Source organism: Festucalex cinctus, chromosome 15 (genome assembly GCF_051991245.1).
Source record: "Festucalex cinctus isolate MCC-2025b chromosome 15, RoL_Fcin_1.0, whole genome shotgun sequence".
NCBI lineage: Eukaryota > Metazoa > Chordata > Actinopteri > Syngnathiformes > Syngnathidae > Festucalex > Festucalex cinctus.
Genome location: NC_135425.1, coordinates 16,300,747 through 16,320,720, shown reverse-complemented (window position 1 = coordinate 16,320,720; position 19,974 = coordinate 16,300,747). Strand labels below are relative to the sequence as shown.

At 38.4% G+C, this 19,974-nt stretch overlaps 1 protein-coding gene and 1 long non-coding RNA gene across 3 annotated transcripts in view; one reads left to right on the top strand and one right to left on the bottom strand.

The window, feature by feature from the left end:
- The window catches only part of plppr1 (phospholipid phosphatase related 1), a 36,948-nt gene extending 19,834 nt beyond the window's left edge, over positions 1–17,114 (bottom strand). Inside the window, exons 1-2 of one of the 2 annotated variants that reach the window (XM_077497885.1) lie at positions 16,864–17,114; positions 6,190–6,299 (exon numbers count right to left, since the gene is read on the bottom strand). In XM_077497885.1, the coding sequence (XP_077354011.1) occupies positions 6,190–6,249 (60 nt within the window). In that variant the 5' untranslated portion in view covers positions 6,250–6,299; positions 16,864–17,114. The remainder of the gene's footprint in view (positions 1–6,189; positions 6,300–16,863) is intronic. The other variant, XM_077497886.1, reaches the window with a different exon arrangement.
- LOC144002558 (uncharacterized) lies at positions 16,791–19,576 on the top strand. Its single transcript, XR_013278767.1, has 3 exons — positions 16,791–18,443; positions 18,690–18,792; positions 18,857–19,576. It is a non-coding gene; the product is annotated as an uncharacterized LOC144002558 (long non-coding RNA).
- The last annotated feature ends 398 nt before the right edge of the window (positions 19,577–19,974 follow it).

Here is a 19,974-nt window from a genome sequence, read left to right as displayed (position 1 = left end):
CTGTTTTCTGAGTTTGGTCATGTGACATTCGCAAGCTGAGCCGTGATTGGTTGTTACTAAGCAACTGTGATGTCATTTTCAGTCGACAGCAAGTGGCAAAATGGCCGCCCCCTGAGATTGATAAAAACGGGTGGATTTTGCTGCTTAGCTCGTTTTCTGCAATATTTATCAGAATGGAGGTCACACAGAAAATATTATTGTGAAGAAAATGTGTGACTTTGCCTTTAACTCAAACAGTACCACCATGTTAGTTCTTTTGCCAACAGAAAGTTTTAGATGTAATGTCATGTTACTGGCTAAATGCCTTAAACCAGCTTGGAATTTTGATCCATGCCATTCAGGCGTGTTTAGCATCATTAGCATGATTGCATTTACTCGACCTTCCTTCAAATTATGTATGCAAATAGACAGCAACATTCCCAAGGCATAATGACAACATTAATTGTATTTTTTTTCCAAAATCATCTCAATTTGCTGCAGTATTTATTCTGTGTCGGGTCATAATGAGATGGACCCTATTGGGTGGGAAGTCCCCAGAGTGAGGACACATGGACCTAATTTGCATGTTTTTGGTCAGTGGGAGGAAACTGGACCTCGAATAAACTCTGGAATAGGATGAACCAACTCGGTGGTGCGGTCTTCTACAAGTTTGTGGACGACTTGAAGCGTTGTGAGCTTATTTATGTGACACCTTTATACCTGGACAAGGGTCCCTTCTCTGTGAAATTTGTTGGCTCGATTATATGTGCTTCTACGCTGCCAGCGTCATGCCTCCTCAGCTGTGAGACGGGCAGACTGACGCTCATAAAACGAAGCTACGAAGTTAACTGCGGCAAGCCATTATACCGACCTACCTTGAAGGGCAAACGTGACAGAATACAGGATATACTTGTCACCAAACAATCACAAACATGCACAATTTAGACTTCCGTGTCCTCAATTAACCTCACAAGAATGTCTTTGGGGAATGGAAGGAGCAGCCGTAAAAAGCCACGCAAGCACGGGGAGGACACGCAAGAAGAGTCCCTTGGAGCAGACTTAGGTGTGCCTGCTGATACGACGATTGTCAAATGCAATCAGCGGTCTTAATGCATGACCTGCTTGAAATGAGAACCAATAATGGTGGTTGAAAGAAGAAATTATAGTCACTTTCTAAACTTGCATGCTGGACACAAATACAAAATAGGCGCTGGTTGATTTGAATAATTTATCAGCTGTAATGCATTTTCGGAGCTTACAAAGAGAAAGGCCACATGCATGCATCAAATTAAATTAGCTTCTGATTCGAATGTTGCTTTTCAGTCAGTATATTGGGGGAATACTGGACAGTTTTTATTATTGTTTATTTGTAAGTGAATAACAGAAAAAAAGTACTATATTGTAAAACAGTGGTGTATGAACTATGGGCCAGGGGTCGCATTAACTAAAAAATATGCTAATAATAATAATAACAATACCTGCTACTATTTAATTTGTTAGCTTTTCTACACATGCAAAGATGTAAACTGACTATTCACAATGTAACAAATACAAACATTTTTCTTCATAACATTGTGGTGAATAAAAATAACTGTGTCAAGGTTCAAATTGTAAAAAAAATATCTGTAACAAATATCGGTAACAGGCAACTGCTTTAAAACTGATCATTTTATGACAGATTATTTCTGTTTTGGTTCTAAATGTAGAGATAGGATTCGGCGATTATTATTTTCTGGTGGGTTACAGGGTCTCAACCACCCCAAAATTGTGGAAAATGTTTTCTTGATAGAAAGCTGTTAAACTCAATATTCCCAATAACATGTAAATACGTTTTTTTTTATGTTTTATGTGTCCCATTGACGTATTTATACGTTTTTTGTTGTTGTTGTTTTTATGCTAGAGCATACAGAAGGCTTTGATGCAACCTCTCAACAGCAAAGAACGGTTGCAGAAATGGTAGTTATTACACAACAGCCAGCAGGTGGCAGCAGAGCAAAGGAGAGCAACCAGAGCCATGCTGAAAAAAAGCTCAATTATTCACAATTTTAAATAGATTTGTGAAAACCGATGAAACTTAGCTCTCTTCTAATGCTAATTAAACAGATAGAAATATTTTTTTTTCCTGATGAAAGAAGAGACTTTAATCTTTCTTTTGACAGGTTCCATGTTTTTATAGCAATAGAACACAATATTCTGTGGGCCTGGTAAAATCAGTCAAAATCCAGTAAAACGGCCGTGAGAATGCGATTGCTTCTGTGAAAATGGTTGGGAGCGAATGAGTTAATGTAAGTAAATTTGTAGAAAAAAAAAATACAAAAAAAGAATTACAGGTGTATAAGGAAAGGTCATTTTTGTCTATTATTTTCTTATGTCACACGTTTGAAATCATTCATTCTGAGTCGTTTTTTGGCTCACTCTTACTTTGACATCATGGCAGGTCTTTTCCTGTGTTTGCTATTTTTTGTTTTTTTTGTTTTCAGGGTTGAGCGTGGTCAGGTGTGCTGGGATCCTCACACAGCTGCTTTCCATCATCAATTACCCTCAATATTTAAGCCCTGGTCTGAGTGGGTTCTTTGGCAGAAACACTTGTCATTTTCACAGTGTTGTTTGTGTGCGCTGCCTAAAAGCAATCCCAGTTTTGGTTGAACTTTGACCTTGTTCCTTGTTTATACTATTGAGAGTTCAGCTGTTGCCATGTCTAGTCATCTGTTTGTTTGCTACTTTATTTTGTTTAATAAACTTTGTTACTTAGACGTTAGTGTGTACTTCTGGGTCCTAAGCTTGCCCTAACACATTCCTTCCAAAAAACAAACAAACAAACAGAAAATGGCTTCCTCATCAAGACCCCAAATTCAAAGCAGCAGTTGCTTGATACAAGCTACTAAAAAACAAGATTTAATTTGTTAGTCCGCAAATGAAACTCAGTGATGATATTGATACGGATGTCACAATATTGATATTTTGTTTCTTCCCCGGTTGCCTCCCAAATTTCATTGTTATGTAACCACGCCCAGAGGGAAGTTCAGCATCCATCTGCTTCATTTTTCCGCAGTACAACTAACTGCTCCTTTAATTAATTTACTCCATCTTCCTTCCACCTCACTTCATTACACCTTACTCATCTCCTTTCATCCCACCTCCCTTGTGGTGCTTATCCTCATTTCTCATTAGAATTTGTATGCCGCTTTCATCTTATATTATATTTCAGCAAAAGGCAGAAACGAGCATGCTCTCGAGCCTCAAGGAAGGAAGGAAGTGACAAATGGCCATAAGCTGTCAACACTGCCACTAGGGCAAAACTTCAGAGGCCAGCTGCTCCACTCTGGATGGATTTTATGTCTTGGTCATGTGACGAGAAAAAAAAAAGTCCCAATGTGTTCGTGGCAGGCAGCTTGAATGCATGAGATAACAGCAGATCAGCAGCAGCAACCATTCATTCATTCCTTCCATTCCTTCTGGTGGATCGGTCTGTCTCCTAGTATTTTGTCCTCGCTCATTTTGGTGAAAATGTCAACTTATAGCATTAGTCTATGTAGTTCCATTTAGAAGAAAAGTCTCATGAGTTTCTTTGAATTTAATTGAATTTAATTTCACTTCCTGAAATTCAAATTCAATTCAACATCCTGTGGGGTGGGGCCAATTCAAATTCAAATGAATCCATTGAATTGATTTCTGAAATTCAGAATGCACAGCCCTGGTGGAGGTCTGCTTGCATTTCCTTAACACATTTTGCGAGCTTCTTTCACCTTTTGCAAGGAGTTTCTGTTTCTGCCAATTTGGCTGTGTTCACGGCCACAACGGCGCAAGACGATGCTCAATTGCGGCAAGCTAATTGCATCTACAAGAATACCAAAACTTGTTCTAACCTGCCCCTGCGCAGATTTACACGGGTGAGTCCAGAATTTATAGAAGCGCATCAAAAACATATAATTAGCAAGAACTGTTTGTTTATTGTAATCAAGACTTGTGATTTAAAAAGATCTTATTGGTTCGTGCTTTACAAGCACTCTCGCTGCCATTTTTTAAAGTGTCTGTCTGTTTGATGTAAATGTTTGTATTTATTTCAGTGTCAACAGTGAATTATTTGGAGCTTTTGGCAGGCTTTACCACCTACGCTGTGTTAATCCTTGGATGTTGTCATCACCACGATTAACAGTCACTTATTGACCCCTCTCTCGTATTCAAAAATCCCTAATTAAACTAATTGCATAGTCATGATTCACAATGTCCAAATGAAATCACATACTGAGAATGAACTCAATGTTGCACAATGAAGTCAAGCTGTGAAGCAGACAACAGAACCACATTTTATAGAGGCAACAGTGCTTCAAATGCGTCTGCGTTCGCGTTTAATGTCAAGGCAAGCTGCAGAGCAATGTCACACATGGTTTGACTCAATCTGTCTGTGTTGTAACCGTCTGCAATACAACACCAGTGTAGTCGTATCTCTCATTTTTCTTTGCACTATGCCTGTGAAACGATCAAATGCAGTTGAGTTTAGATACCTTGTAATCATGGTCTAGTCTGACTAATCCGTTTTTCACATATCTCTATATGGTAGTGTTGTCCAGAGCTAATCATTAAAATTAAGTGGAAAATAACAATATATATTTTACATATAAAATAACTATCAATTTATATCGCGGCAAAATAATTATAAGTAGAAATGTGTATCAGTGACTTTATGTTTGTTTTTTGACTACCTAAATTACCCTACATACCATGTATTGTGTATATATTTTATGTCTTTCATGCAGTTAAAACAGTCCGGGGTCAAATTGATCCACAAATAATCAATACAGTATATTTGTTCAGAATTTTACATAAATAGGAAAACTCAAACTATCATTTTTGTTTCTTTGCTACACCAGAAATATTCATGGTTCAATGCAAAAGAATGAAAATAAATAACAGGATGGTGAAGTAAGACATATCTTAATCTATAAAATATAGGGGTGTCGAGCGATTATATTTTTTAATCATAATTAATTGTGTGACTTCAATAGTTAACTAATTAATTGCAAAAATAATTGCAAATTTCATATCCGTTCTAAATGTACAATAAAATATATTTTCTAAGTTTTCATCTTCTAAACATGGAAACAAATGTTAAACTAATAGAAAATCTTTTAGTCATTCATACGGTAATTTCATAATTCATAAAATTGAGATAAAATTAAACTATACTGTATGGTAAAAAACGAGTGTGATATTGATTAGTGTAGATGTAATTTTTTTTCTGCCACTAGATGGCACAATTGCATTTATAAGATGTTGGTGGCAGCTCAGTGCATTTTTCTTTTCTTTAACACTCCCAATAAAATAATAATATAATCCTGTCCTCACAAGAATTTTGGGGGAAAATTTATTAGCAGAAGAGAGACAAACACATTCAGTATAAGAATTATGTGTCCAAGTGGAAAATGTCCAAGAAAAAACATAAAAACATGCCCCGCCTACTGCCCATAGCCAGCTGAGATAGGCTCCAGCACCCCCGCAACCCTTGTGAGGAGTAAGTGGTTCGGAAAATGGATGGATGGATGGATATTCAGTTAAGTTAAAAATCCAACTCTAAAATTTTAAAATAATCCAGTAAATTAAGTGCTCAAAAATGAAGTATTACTGACAAAACACTCACACATTGATATATACATTTTTGTATGTTATTTGGGTCCTTTGGTTGCTGTCTTGGGGGGTGAAAAGAGATGCATAACTGTCACGTGATTCTTACATAACAAGTGCAAAGGCTGCCCTGAATGCAAGGTGGAACTCTGTGAATAAGAAGAGAAATTAAAATACACACGAGATGCATATTATGTATCCCGTCGCGTGTCAGGAGGGAAGACTGTCCGAAAGTGAGCAGGAAAATTATGGAAGATTTCTCTTAGGGAAATATGATTATGTGGTGGTTGGGGCTGGAGAAAGAAGCACAGAGATTTGTGTGGGCGCCCTGAGACATCCCTCTGATTTAAGACCGCTACAAGGTAATTAAATATGGAGGATGGCACACACATTCTGCTTTGCACTCATCCCAACACTTCATGCTCCACTTAGCCGTTTAAAATTTACCCGACAAGGTCATTTTGCTAATGGTTAAATATCTCTCTCGAGCGCACAAAATCTAATCACATCCCCAATTCAAATTCATTCAAATTCAGTCTGTGCATTTTCATGGTTTGTCCACAAGCCGGATTTGTCGTAACTTCTCACCTCTACAAAAATGAAACACGGGATGATGGAGTAGCTGCGCAGGATGTGGTTGGACGCCATCTTGCCTCCCCACAGGAGACCTCTCCTCTCAGGATTCACGACACCTCACTCTGTAAAAGACATCACATGTCAATGCTGAGCTTGTAAGAAAGTCAGATTCACATTCGCAATTTCATTCTGAGTAGTTCAGGGTTCTTGCAGGTATCAGCACATCGAATTTAATGCTTTTTAAATGCCATTGTTAATGCAATTTAAAACAAATGCAATGCCCCTGTCGTACTGCATATACACACGCGCGCACAAACATACATATATGCATAAACACTTTATATCAGGGGTGGGCAAATCAGGTCCCCGAGGGTCGGAGTCCTGCAGGTTTTGGATGTTTCCCTTCTCCAACACACCTGAATCATATGATAAGCTCTGCATAAGTCTGATAACGATCCTGTTCATTGGAATCAGCTGTGTTGAAAGAGGGTTTAGAGTCTAAAACCTGCAGGATTTCGGCCATTGAGGACCAGAATTGTCCACCCCTGCCTAGACTGTCGGTCAATTACGATTTTAATCAATTCATCGCATGGTTTCCAGTTAATTTGTGATTAATCACTTGTTATATATGTTATAAATGTACAAAAAGTTTTTCATACTCTTTTTAATCAACAAAAAAGTGGACAAATATGGTTACCAAATACAACAGTGTGTGTATCTTTTGGTTCATTAAGACAGTAATTTTAAAGTCAGTAATTGATAAAAGTTACTTGAAGTTAAAGATATACTAAACACTTGAAAGGAGTGTAAAATATTGAGTGATTTGTGTTGAGGTAATTTTCTACCACTAGATGGTATTAGTGTTTCATATTGGACATTGGTAACAGAAACAATACATTTTTTCTTTTAAAGTTCACAGCAATTGGTATTTAAAATATGAATCAAATCATGGACTCCAGGCCATTTTGTTCATTGTAAATTTCAACTAGTCACCAGTCCCCAGAAATACTGTACATATTTTTTTAATCACTTTTATTATTGCTAATTTGTGTTTTAGTGATTCCTTTGCACAATGTTGTATGTGAAATAAAGCATGAAAAACAATGTTTTTACATCAATTTTGCTTGAATTATTAATGCTCTGGACATCGTATTTAATGTTTTTTTTTTTTTTTTGCCTTTTAAGACCTTCATTTCAGCAAAATCAGCATTAATGGCTTAATGATTTGTAATTGCCCACAGGAACGTTGAAGTTGCTTGGTTGGAGTAGTGTAAAAAATTAGCTTCGATGCGGCCTAACTAGAAAGGTAGAAAGGTTTCCTAATTGCTGATTTAAAAGATGTCTGGTAGTTACAGAAGCAGTAACTGTCTTCAATTGCACATTATTGTCTATTGAATGTAATATGATACAAAGCTAAATCAAAGTTGACCTTGAAACATCATAAGAGGCCCACCCAAACATCTGTGCGTTAACATTTGAGCTGCTTCTCCTTGGCCTCAGCGGCACAAAAGAACAAACAGAGCAGCTCAAATGTCCTTTCAACTGAACTAATTTCCTTCTGGGGACTCTCAAGAGCTGCCTGGACAGCTGCAAGATGTCATCTCGCAACCGTGCCTTGGTTGACCCAAGGGTCATCAACTTGGGCCACCTCTCCCTAGGATGAGCACCCCACACTAAAAAAAGAATGAAACTCCACACACTTGTTGGAGGTTTGACTTCATATCTGTTGCAAACAGGCATAGTAATGGCTCCAAATAGCCCAGAGCAATGTCCCATAGCTTTTAACTGCACGGCTCAAGAAGCAGCCACGGTCATCGGGCTTGCCAGGTCCCTGTGGATAAAGTTAGAGCCTTGCTGCTGATGACTAGCCGGTTACTCTTTACATCACGGCATCAATACATCAATGTACAGCCTTACAGAATACAAAATAGAAATAGCCCTTGTGGATTTAAAATGACAAAAATAGGAAGACTTGTCAGTTAATTTGGGCATTAGCTAACCTATCATGTGGCGTGTTCATTTCTTTTATAAGAGCCATGGAATACACAATCATCAATCAGTCTTAAGTACACTACAGCTGGTCTATAAGACACTGGCAATGTGTAATGAATGCTAGCTATTAGGGGTGTTAAAAAAAAATCGATTTGGCGATATATCGCGATACTACATCGCGCGATTCTCGAATCGATTCAATAATAGGCAAAATCGCTTTTTTTTTTTTTTTTTTTTTTTTTTTTTTTTTTTTTTAGGATTCACACCTTAAGCATGGAAGAATGTTATATGAACGGAACATTAAGCCTTAATATTTTATTTTAATGCTGTTTAAACATGAAACAGATTACAACCTCTATAAGACTGAAATTTCAGATAAATAAATAATACATTTTCATATAAATCTTACACTCTACAAGCTTACTGATTAGTATTTTCTAAATTTGAATGGAAAAAAATCGCAACAATCGACTTAGAAATTCGTATCGGGATTAATCGGTATCGAATCGAATCGTGACCTGTGAATCGTGATACGAATCGAATCGTCAGGTACGAGGCAATTCACACCCCTACTAGCTATGCTTGCTAGCTATGATTGCTAGCTATGCTTGCTAGCTAGCTAGCTAGCTATACACAGCTCTACAGTGTAGACTGTAGAGTTTCTGAACTGAAGTCTGTTGTTTGTTTTTTTTTAAACAGACAATAAGGAACCACTTTGTCATATATACAAACACTGCAGAAAATATAACCTCCTGGCAGAAGTAGCAGTAATATGTAGAAAATAACATAAAAGAAAAACACCAATGAGAGCGCAACATAGAGCCTACTGAAAAGTATCATCCACGGCATTGTTTCATTTAAATCCGGCAACCAATGGAATTATGTAATCACTCTTGGATGCCTGTCAGATATATATATTTTTTTTCTTGGTATGAGCTTCTTTTTAAAGCAAGAGGTTTGTTGTTAACCTACTTAGAAAGGAAAGCTAGAGTGAAGCATTCCTAATTCCTCTTTTGCAAACTTAATGTTTTATTTTTCTTGACGGTCGTGTTCTGTCAAAAATAGAACATAAATTAATCTTAAATATTACTTCTTGCAACTTATATAAGAGCAAAAACTGTACAAGATCCTTACTTGTGTCATTTAGCACTATTTAGTCACAGTTCTACAAACAATAGAGAACACGCAACTGCAACCCCCCTCCCAAATTGAGTCATTAGATGCAGGCGAGACAGTGATGATGATGAGGCTTAATCAGTCCCTAAGTCCTTGTCCCATCTCATTGCAACACTAAAACCAGGAACATCACGCTGACACTGGATGGCGGCAACCTGACCGTCACTCTCACATCTGTCCCGATGCCTCATTCAGCAAGACAAAGCATCAAGGACACAAACATCTGCTGATGTCAGTGTACCAAACACCCGCAGCTACAAAACATCTGGCCAAGTCACACTTATTCTCACACCTACACAAATAGCTTGGTAAATTTGAAACATCATCTTACTATGTGTGTGTAACCAAAGCTGTCATTTCAAATTTGAATGTGCGAGCAATGCTGAGCTTGTTTCCTGATCACGATCGCTTCAGCTGTAACCAAGCGATCGTTTTATCACAGTTCACTAAAACAGCAAGCATTCACCTCAAATGACATGTAAATTGAATCGCACTCGGCAAATTCTTGGAAAATGCTGCTGCTAGACATTCATTGGATCCGTCTCAGCGCACTTCAACAGTGTAATCGGCCTCTAGTGGCTCAGTGTCTGTTCGTATTACGGCAGGTAGCAATATGAGTAGGAGTTCTCATGCTTTGGAAAATTTCATCCTGCTTCAAATGCACCCAAATGCTTCATTTCCCCATCTATTCATTTCAATTTATTATTAAAATATTCATTAAAATATTCATGCTCGCCATCAAAATGACTTAACATTTGGAAAACTAGGGGCGTTTTTAGACAAATTTGTGTCGAAGTACCTTTCAGTCTTGGTAAAGTTACAACCAAAATTATATTATAAATTAGTACGTAGTTACTTTGAAAGCTATTTACAACATGGATGTCTTTCAATTTTAATGTACTGCATCAATGCAAATTATCTACTTATCTTAAATCTCCTTGGAATCTAAAGTTACTTAATATTTAAATCCATAGATTAAAAAACAAACAGTTACTTAAAGGAACAAATTCAGACATCTACACATGTTTACAACAAAATAACAAACAAACAAACAAAAACATCACACATTCAGTGTATGAGTGTAAATCAGAGCCCTGATTTAGCTTAGCTTCACGTCCCCAAGTGACTTCAACTTGTTGAGACAAGACAATTCAAGCAGGATGATGATGTGATATAATCACAGTGAGCTCTCCCTCTCAACTAGCATCACATTATTTCACAGCAGTAATTATCGTACCCGAAGAATATTTGTTATTTCCTTGAGTTTTTTTTTTTTTTTTTTTTAATAGCTGTGAGGTTGTACAATGTATCTTTTCAAAGGCAAGTCAACCCCCCAAAAATTATTTCACAATGGTAATCTCCTGACTACCAGCAATTCAAATTTGTCCTCTGTAGTGGACACATCATATCTTAAAAATAAAAAAAACTTCTTTTTCAAAAATTACTTTTGTAGTATTCCAGTTACTTCACAAAGATTGGGGAATATCAAAATAAACATGATTGGACTTTTTTTTTTTTTTTTTTTTTTCCTGGTAGTCAGGAGGATATGTTGCATGCACCTCCATTAGTCTAAACATGGCATTCTGGTGAATATTGTGTTTGTGGAACATGAACTTCAAAACAAACAACAAATCCACCTGTTTTGATCCATCTCAAGGGTCGGCCATTTTGCCACTTGCTGTCGACTGAAAATGACATCACAGTTGCTCTGTTTTCTGAGTTTGGTCATGTGACGTTCACAAGCCGTGATTGGCCGTTACCTGAGCACTGCGCAACTGTGATGTCATTTTCAGTCGACAGCAAATGGTTCAAGTGATGCAATTAATATTATGTGCTTTGCCAATGGCACAAGTTTGATATGTACTTTGGAAGCATATCGGAATCAGATGATGTGGATAAAAATCAGACAAGTCTTATATTTGCTATCTCTCTTTTGTCTGTAACTGTTGTCGATCGATATTCCACTTTCAATCATTCAAGAATGTTTTTTACTACAAATGTGGACTGCTCTTGTGGTTTTAAAATGTGAAATGGTGCAGCGAGCATTAAAAAAAAAAAAGTCAATTTAACAGTTGAACAGTATGCTTTGACTGGAGGGTGTGTCACAAATTATTCAAATTAAGGAATTTGTGATGAGGGTGCACTAATCACAAGCGAGTTTACACTAAATCCAATAATATATTCAACACGAGAGCAGCCTTCAGGCTCTAATAAGATCACAACGTGGCACAGTCGCACTTCACCGTAGTGAGTATTGACATATTTCTTCTACCCTTCAACTAACCTTGAGGACATCACGAGAATTAAAACTCCTTTTTCTTGAAACCGCCGGGGCTGAAAGGTGATCAGACCGTCGTCCCGGAGGCGAGCTCATCAAACCGGGAGCCTGCAGGCCCTGTCACGTTTCATCAGCTTCGCCCTCGCCGCTCAGCCAAGCTGCAACGACTTTGTCAAAACGTCGCTAGCTCCCTGTGAGAGTGGGCAAGAACTGACTGTAAAATATGGAGTACGGAAATATCGGATTCAACGTCTCCTTGTGTCCAGCTGACATCGTCTCTCGATGAAGATAAACTGCAATGATGACAGAGCTGGCTGTCGTTTTTTTCTTTTTTTTTCTTTCGTCCACCATTTCTCTCACTTTTTTAAAAGGTTCCCAGGTGGCTTCATAACATGTCTTCGAAATAGAATCACGACTGTAACTGTGAAGCTGACGTGAGGCTCCATAAACACAGAGTGGATTCTATTTTCCCTCATGGAGACAGCACTTCATTACCGAAACATCAAATTAGTCAGCAGACGTGAGCATGTGGCAGCAACAACTTCAGACAGGCGAAACAATAAATGCTCTGCCATAAGATGGCAGAACGTTGTCATCGTTTGTGCTGTCACTATCGAATATTTTTAGAATCGGTTCAGTCATGGTTTTCCAAAGTAAAAACAGATGTTTGCATGTCTTATTTTGATTAATCACAGAAGATAATCAGTCTTCTTCCATGAAGGACTGCAGAAATCAGTGAACAATTACTGTTGATGTGCTGAAATCAGAAGATTGGACAATTTTAAATTTAAAAAATGGCTCCAAACGATCACTCAAATATTAGAATATTTGTCGTTTAATTTGCTTATTGCTAATTTGCTTATTATTAATTTGCTTGATTACTTTTTGATTAATCAATTAATTTGGACAGCTCCAGTCGTCATTCATAGAAGAAGTTGGAAAAACTTTTGCAAACATTTTCAAAAGTAAAAGGTTGGTGTTTTTTTTTTTTTTTTTTTTTTTTTCAATAATTTCAAAGTGATGCCATCTTATTGGTTTCTTGTCCATTTTCTTGATGCTCTGGTTTCTAGCTGTCAATGCAGCTCTGCCTACCCGTTAACTGTTGATGTCTTTTACCTCAGGAAAAATTAATAATATAAAAAAATATATTTAAAAAAATGTAATATAAAATAAATAACACCTGCGTAAAGCCACTACTTGTTAATAATTTAACCATCCAATTTTTGCATGCTAAAAATAAAGCAAGCTTGTGTGACAAAATGTATTTAACATTCAATGTGAAATAATTATACAGGGGAGAAATGTCCACAAGTCGCTTTCCATTCCTCATTTGCACTTCACACACTCTCGTGCAGACAGAACTGCCCCATGGCCGCCTCTCTTGCCAATGGAGCATCTTTGCTGCTATAAATAGTATGTTTCATTCCTCCCCTGCGCTTTTCTGAGGTTGATTCATGTTTGAGTATGTTGCTTTTTCTCACGCCACGAGGCAAAAAAAAAAAAGTTTGCTTACAAACATAAACGTGCACTTTCTGTTAAAGGAGAGGTAAGATTTCTGATAGTGGTACCTTAAAGTTCAAACTCTCAAAGTTCAAATATTTTTTTGCTGCACACTTCTGTAGTTTATCATATTACTTCATTTATTATTTATTTATTTTATCAAGCCATAATGTGTCTTTTTTTTTTTTGCCAAGCGTTTTCAGTGGTTTCTGTCAGTCAGTATGAATGGGGATTTGACCACAATGTCTTCTGTATGTGAAAACGCACAGAAATATTAAATTAATTTTACTACAGAAACCACAATGGCATTAAAGCCCTCATTTGCTCTACCAGTGGTGTTAATATGTGTATGTGAAAGACAACACTGTAAAGTGCTTTGAATTCCATGTAAGCCGACGTGAATGCAGCATATGAAAAATACATGACAACACTGAGTCGAACAGGCGCAGCAAAGTGGCTGCGAATAATATCGCCCGCAATCTCAGGTCGGAATCGAAGAAAAATAAATCTATGATTTAGGTGACAACCTAAAGTGCATTAGTTTGAAGTGACAGATATGATCATTTAACATTCAAAATGAGGATCCAATATGGCTGTTACATTGAATTATATTCAGGTTATTACATTTTGTGGCAGTCAAATAAATCCGAAAGGGGTTGTCCTGCATACCCAAAATGATTTCTGGTAAACAACTGCAGGTAGGTTTGCATAATGTATGAATAAAAAGCAAATGAGGGTTGGAAATGCATTTCCTCAAGCGCTCAAAGTCCAGTTATTTATGTCTTTCCTCAGTGGGGGCAGATTATTCACAATGTGCCCTGGAACTCCTATCAAGAAGATCAATCAAACTCCCATCTAGTTGTCAGCTCATCAACAACACGACCACGCTGCGCCCGCATGCCTGTAGGAAGGAGATAAAGACTTATATCCTCACCGATAGACAGAATTTATTAACACCTGAGGTGAGCTGCAGAGACTGAGAGACATAATTTTTTATGAAACACTTTTATGTGAAAGATAGAAGAATGGAGAGTTTGTCTTGTTCTCTCCCAGTTGACCAGTTCAGTCGGCGTGTTGCCTTCACAAACAGATGGCATCAGTCAGGCTATTGGATATTAGACAAAGATATTAGATCAAATGAACGCAGTGTTATATAAATGAGTGGGTAGAGACTCATGGGCATGAGGCAAAAAATAATAATTCTATTCAAAGAACCAAAAAACTCGACAACTCAAAATTATGTTTCAAGCATGGAAATTAATTACTTGAAGACTCATTTCAAGTAGTAAGCAATCAATTAATTTGCGGAATTAGCATCGAATCAATCAAGCCTAAAACAGACTTATGATCCAGCTAAACAATTCCTAATGTGTTCTTCCTTTCCCCTCTTAAAAAAAAAAAAAAAAAAAAAGTAGTTCTGCTCATTCTCCACAAGCAGCTTTTATCTCACCTTCGGGCTCATCAATCCCCGGGAGAGATCACTGACAGATCTATTACCCAATCAGGAAAAGTCCACTGCCCACATCGCACTGCCCACCCCCACACGCACATCTAGAAGTAATCAAATACCTGCTATCGCTAAATCATTCGTGCGTGTGTGGCTTTAATAATGTAATGTGTGATCAATAACCAGCCTCTGCGCAGGTCAAAGGTCACTCCTTGCTGCAGCCTCAGTACAAAGGGTGTCTGGTGTACATATAAGGAACGCAATCTATTAGTCTAAGTGACACAATTTTTTGGGGGAAAAAATGCAAATAATGACAATAAAATCTCACTTTACTGTTCAGTGCTATCTTTACAAAATGATAAGAAAGTTATAATTGTAGTTAATGATACAAATGTCAGGAAACAATGAAATGGGAAAGATGTATGTCTTATTTAAGGATAAAAACAAACCCCCCCAAAAATGTGTTTTTCTGTTATTACTGCTGTTTATGACCTCACAAACAAAAATCACCATAAATGTGGGTGGGAGGATGAAGTTGATGCCATAATGACATCAGATGCACGAAGCATCATTAGACATTTTTAAATGTGAGTCTATCTATGTGAGAGATTGATATATTATATAAACATATATTAGCACATACATTCTGTAAAAGAAGAAAAGCAATGATTGGTGTCTCATATAAATTGTCTTGTTGACAGGCTCACTTGACAGCCACCTGCCTGTCCCTCTGCAAACCGCACACAATTACCACGTCTGTAATTAATTAAATACATGAAAAAAATCTAGTATACATGGAAATTGGAATACCCCAATCTAAACGGCGACGCACGAACGTCATGACGCAACTAGACATAATTTCCGCTTCTTACGTTCTACTTACAATAAAACACATTATATTCATGTCACTGACCAAACTAATAAAGTGGTCAGTTTCCTTCTCGCTCAAAAACTGTTTTTCGCCATGTTTGTTCACTTCTGCTTGTGTATTTTCAGTTATGTATGTATATATACGCACTGTGGCATTTTCAACGTAGAGACAGAAATAAACGGTGCGGAGAAACCAAGTTATCCAAGCTAGGCGAGTGGCAACGTAAGATGGCCGCCTCACAGACAAGCACTTCCTGTACTCAAAAGACAATATACAGCACTGAGCCGATATAGCATGCACAGAACACAAACCAACGTTCCATCCAAAGGATCTATTCTGATGAGAACTCATTGTATTCAACTTAGGCTCGCTTAGTGAGTGGCAACATAAAATGGCGCAAACGTGCACTTCCTGTGCTGAAAAGACAACATTTCCTTGTGGATACAGCATGTGCACAACACAAACCCAATGTTCTGTTCAAAGGATGTGCTCTGGTTGTGTTTATTTGACCAATTATTCAGGTTATATAAAGAATAACCCAGAGGTCTTACTCTGTTTTTTTGTGCATTTACATTGCCTTTCAAAACATGAATATTGTCAATAATCTGGTTTGAAAGGGTTATTGTAAGCTAAATATAGTCAATCACTCAAAATCTCTTGAGTTACTACAATGCCAAAACATTTACATCATCGTGTGAAAGCACACAAATAAACAATCAAGAGGATGGCGTTCCTCCACATTCCAACCAGCTCTTAAATTAAGAGAAACACAAATACAATGCACTAGCTGTGAAGATGCAAAATAGGTCGTTGCCCTGAATTAATTCCAAGGTTACGCCTCATGGATTCATCTTAACAGGCGTGAGATTTCAGCCTTTTGAGTGATCCGCGAGGCATCAACGGCGCCTTGAGTCCACAAAGGGGGGCTGTGTTTGAGGGCGGGGGGGGGATGTATAGTCAGCCTCTAGTGTTGGGGGGCGGGGAAAAGGGACACATTATATTCATTTAGCAGCATTTGTCGTGCAAGAAAGGCGACAAAATGTGCACCGAATACGTGTGAGGGGTGCGCAGTATGTCGACACTCCATTAGTGTAAAGTGTTTAGGGCGTGTTGTGGGGGCACGCATCCACGGCCACTGTTGCATGGTGGAGAGACAGGTGTCCTCCTCTTAAATACCAACACCATCATTGCAATCATTAAACCCGAACATTTTTTGAACACCGTCTATCCGGCCGCTGAAAGCGCTTTTACGCATTGAAGCGTTTTCATTCCAACCAAAAGGAGACCCTCGCCTTTAAAACCACAACTTGCCTCGGCAACAGACAATAGCGCCACACCAACCGTTCTGTTTGTGCGTGTGTGCGCGTGTTTCTCCCCCCACAGCACCCCACGACATCACGCACAAGGCACACGCACGCTTACCGCGATGGGATGGAGCAATATTCCAGAAAAAAGGAGAATCCATGAAAAAGACGGGGACGGTGTGAAGAGCACTCCTCTACTCCCACTACTCCAACTACTACGATTCCACGGGCTGCTCTGCATGCGTGGATGTGAGGGGCATCACGCGGCGTGGATGAGGACGGATGCTGTGCTTCGTCGGAGGGCGGGGACAAGACGCGCAGTGGGCTCTAGTGGAGCGTGTTTAACTCGCTGGAGGGACCTTGTGTTCCGTGCAAGTGGGCTGTCTCGTCCGCCTATTCCCAGCCAGGCTGCCCTTTACAACCCCACGAAGATTCCTTGTTTTTATTCCATTGGGCTTTATGGGCTTTGTGTAATTCGGAAGAATCATCAAAACTAGTGCAGATTTCAAATGACATAACGAATGAATGCATCATTAAAGGTAGCCTATAACATTTTTTTTCTGTATTTTTCATAAAATACCAGGACAAGTATTTACTCTTGAGTAGTCAACAATTCCAAGTAGCTACCGATACTGCTAGCTAGTCCATTTGATATATAAAATTTCCCACTCCCAAAGAGACAGGTAATTTTAAAGACCTATATATTACAATATCGTCACCCTCTTAAAATAATTGCAGGTTATTTTTTAGCAATTTTTTTTTCCCTAAAGCAACTCCTCATGATGCAAATGGTTCAACTTTTTTTGGTCTTTGTATGGAGTTGATTTTCAAATGTGGCCCAAGACCCAAAATGTATTATTTAGCCAACTGACCAGTTTCCTAAAAAATCTGAAAAAAAATTATTTAGGCGATTATTTTATGAAGGTGTCGATATAGCCGATTTCCTTGATATTGCATGAAGTTAGTGGCAATTTTCTATTCTTCTAATTTCTAATTTCTGTTTGTAAAATGGTAATATCGGGCGCCATTGTGAGTAATGGTGCCTTGAAATAAGACAAGGTATCAGCTCGATACCGGTATCGGTACTCGCCCATCCCTATTTTTCATCAATTGTTTTTATTTGTTTTTCATGCTGGACTATCAAAATATTTCTTTATGTGAAATTAATCTAATCTATTTGTAAGGTCGTCCACTTCACAGTGGAAGGGTCCCTGGTTCGAATCTGTGAGGAGTTTCTATGTTCTCCCTATACTTGCACAGGTTTTCTCTGTCATGTTTTGGTTCTGTGTGGTTGGGATTTTGTTTTGTTTGGGTGTGTTTGACTGCGGTTGGTGGTTTTGTCATATAATCCTCGTTTGTTCCCTTACCTCGTTATGTCTAACCACGTCCACCTGAGTGTGTCTCTTCCCTTCCCAGTGCGTGACCAATCACTGCCCTCAGCCACTTGTGTTCCCCCCAGGTGTGCCTCTTTAGGTCATTAGTGTTGGTGTATTTCATCTGTTTTGTTTGTCCAGTCGGTGTGGGTGCATTGCTGGTGTTACATGGGTTATGCTGGTGTGTCTCGTGTGTTAAGCTTAGTGCTGTCAAGTCAAGTCAAGTCAAGTCAAGTCAAGTCAAGTCAAGTCAAGTCAAGTCAAGTCAAGTCAAGTCAAGTCAAGTCAAGTCAAGTCAAGTCAAGTCAAGTCCCGTCACGACAAGGCAAGGTAAGTCCAGTTCCGTCACGACAAGGCAAGTCAAGTTGTTAATAAATCACCATAGGTTACTCATTTCCATTGTCTGATCTGTCTCCTCAATTTGGGTCCACATCTCTCACTCCGCCCTCAAACTGTGACACTCTCCAGTTTTCTCCCACTTTCCAAAAGCATACATTTTTGTTTCACTTATTAAGACTTTTATTTACTATTCATAGGTACAAAAGTGAGTGTTTTTCCAAATGTACCTTAGGGTATACCGCCAACTGGGCTTTTGCTAGGCTCCAGCAGCGGCATTGTCATGCAGAAACACCCACTCAAGTGCAACACCCCTGCTTTCAGGTCAAAGCCAAAAGGTAAGCAGAGCTGCAATGAGTCTTGTTGTTGACTGTCCAGAAAAAGCAGCACTTGATTTTTCAGTGATGCTGCCAAGGGAATGCAGCAAACCATCCAGTCTGGTGATTATGCATATCATATACACATGATGAGAAATCTTACGTGATTGGCACTGTCGGAACTGGGGTGACAGACGGGAAAACTGTGATGCACGGTGACGCCACAAGATGCAAGTGAAGGAAACATTGGTGTGTTCAGTGATCTAGATTCGAGATGGCACGCTACATTACACTCTGTCCTCTGTCTACCCCTCTTCAGTCTTCTGCTTTTTCCTGCCCAGCTCACTTCTCCGAGGCCTCCCGTCACGTTAACCAAACGGAGCAGAAGCGTTTTGGAATTAATGTAAAAACATGAGGTGCCCCGTCTGTACATTACAATTGTGTGAATATCAATTTTGGTACAGATTGAGGGTAAGGTATTTAGTACAGTCACACAATGTAATAAAGACAAGAATTAAATGTTATTTTAGCCTGACTCCCACAGCAAAATTATTCCGCATAATTTGTAAATGTTTTGATGGCACCCTAAGAAGAAGCCATTTATTATATTTATTCTGATGACTACATTATTCCTTCTGTGTGAGCAATTGTGCAAGATAGCTTGAAGACTGAGACATTTGTGTCCAAATAACTCAGCAGGTATCAAGAAGACCACATTTAAACCTTGTACGGTTTCTTCAGTGGAATCTTTGTATATTTCTGCTGTTGCTTTAAAAAAATAAAATAAAGGTCATGTGCACTCGCATGGGGCTTTGAGACACTTTTTTATTTTATTTTTTTATTTATTTTTTTTAAAAGAAAGGTCACATGGGTGCTGTCCCAATAGATGTCTCAGTCACAATTATGGAAACTCGCATTGGTGAAACAGAGGAGCAATTCGGAACTTGTTTGGTCCATTAGTGTGTCAGGCGTCCACTTTCTCCTCTAGTGCAGTCAGTTCAATCCTCTTTGGAGTGTTTGGAAAAGCTTATTTACTGTAAACTTTCAGTGGGAATATGGTTTTGTTTGTCTTTTTGTAACAAGGGGGAAATGTCAGGTATGGGGAAAAACTAAAAAAACACTGTAACTTCAAATGGTTGAAGTCAAAATACTTTTTAAAAGTCTCTGAAACTTTTATGAATAAAAACTTTAGTGTTTCAGTTT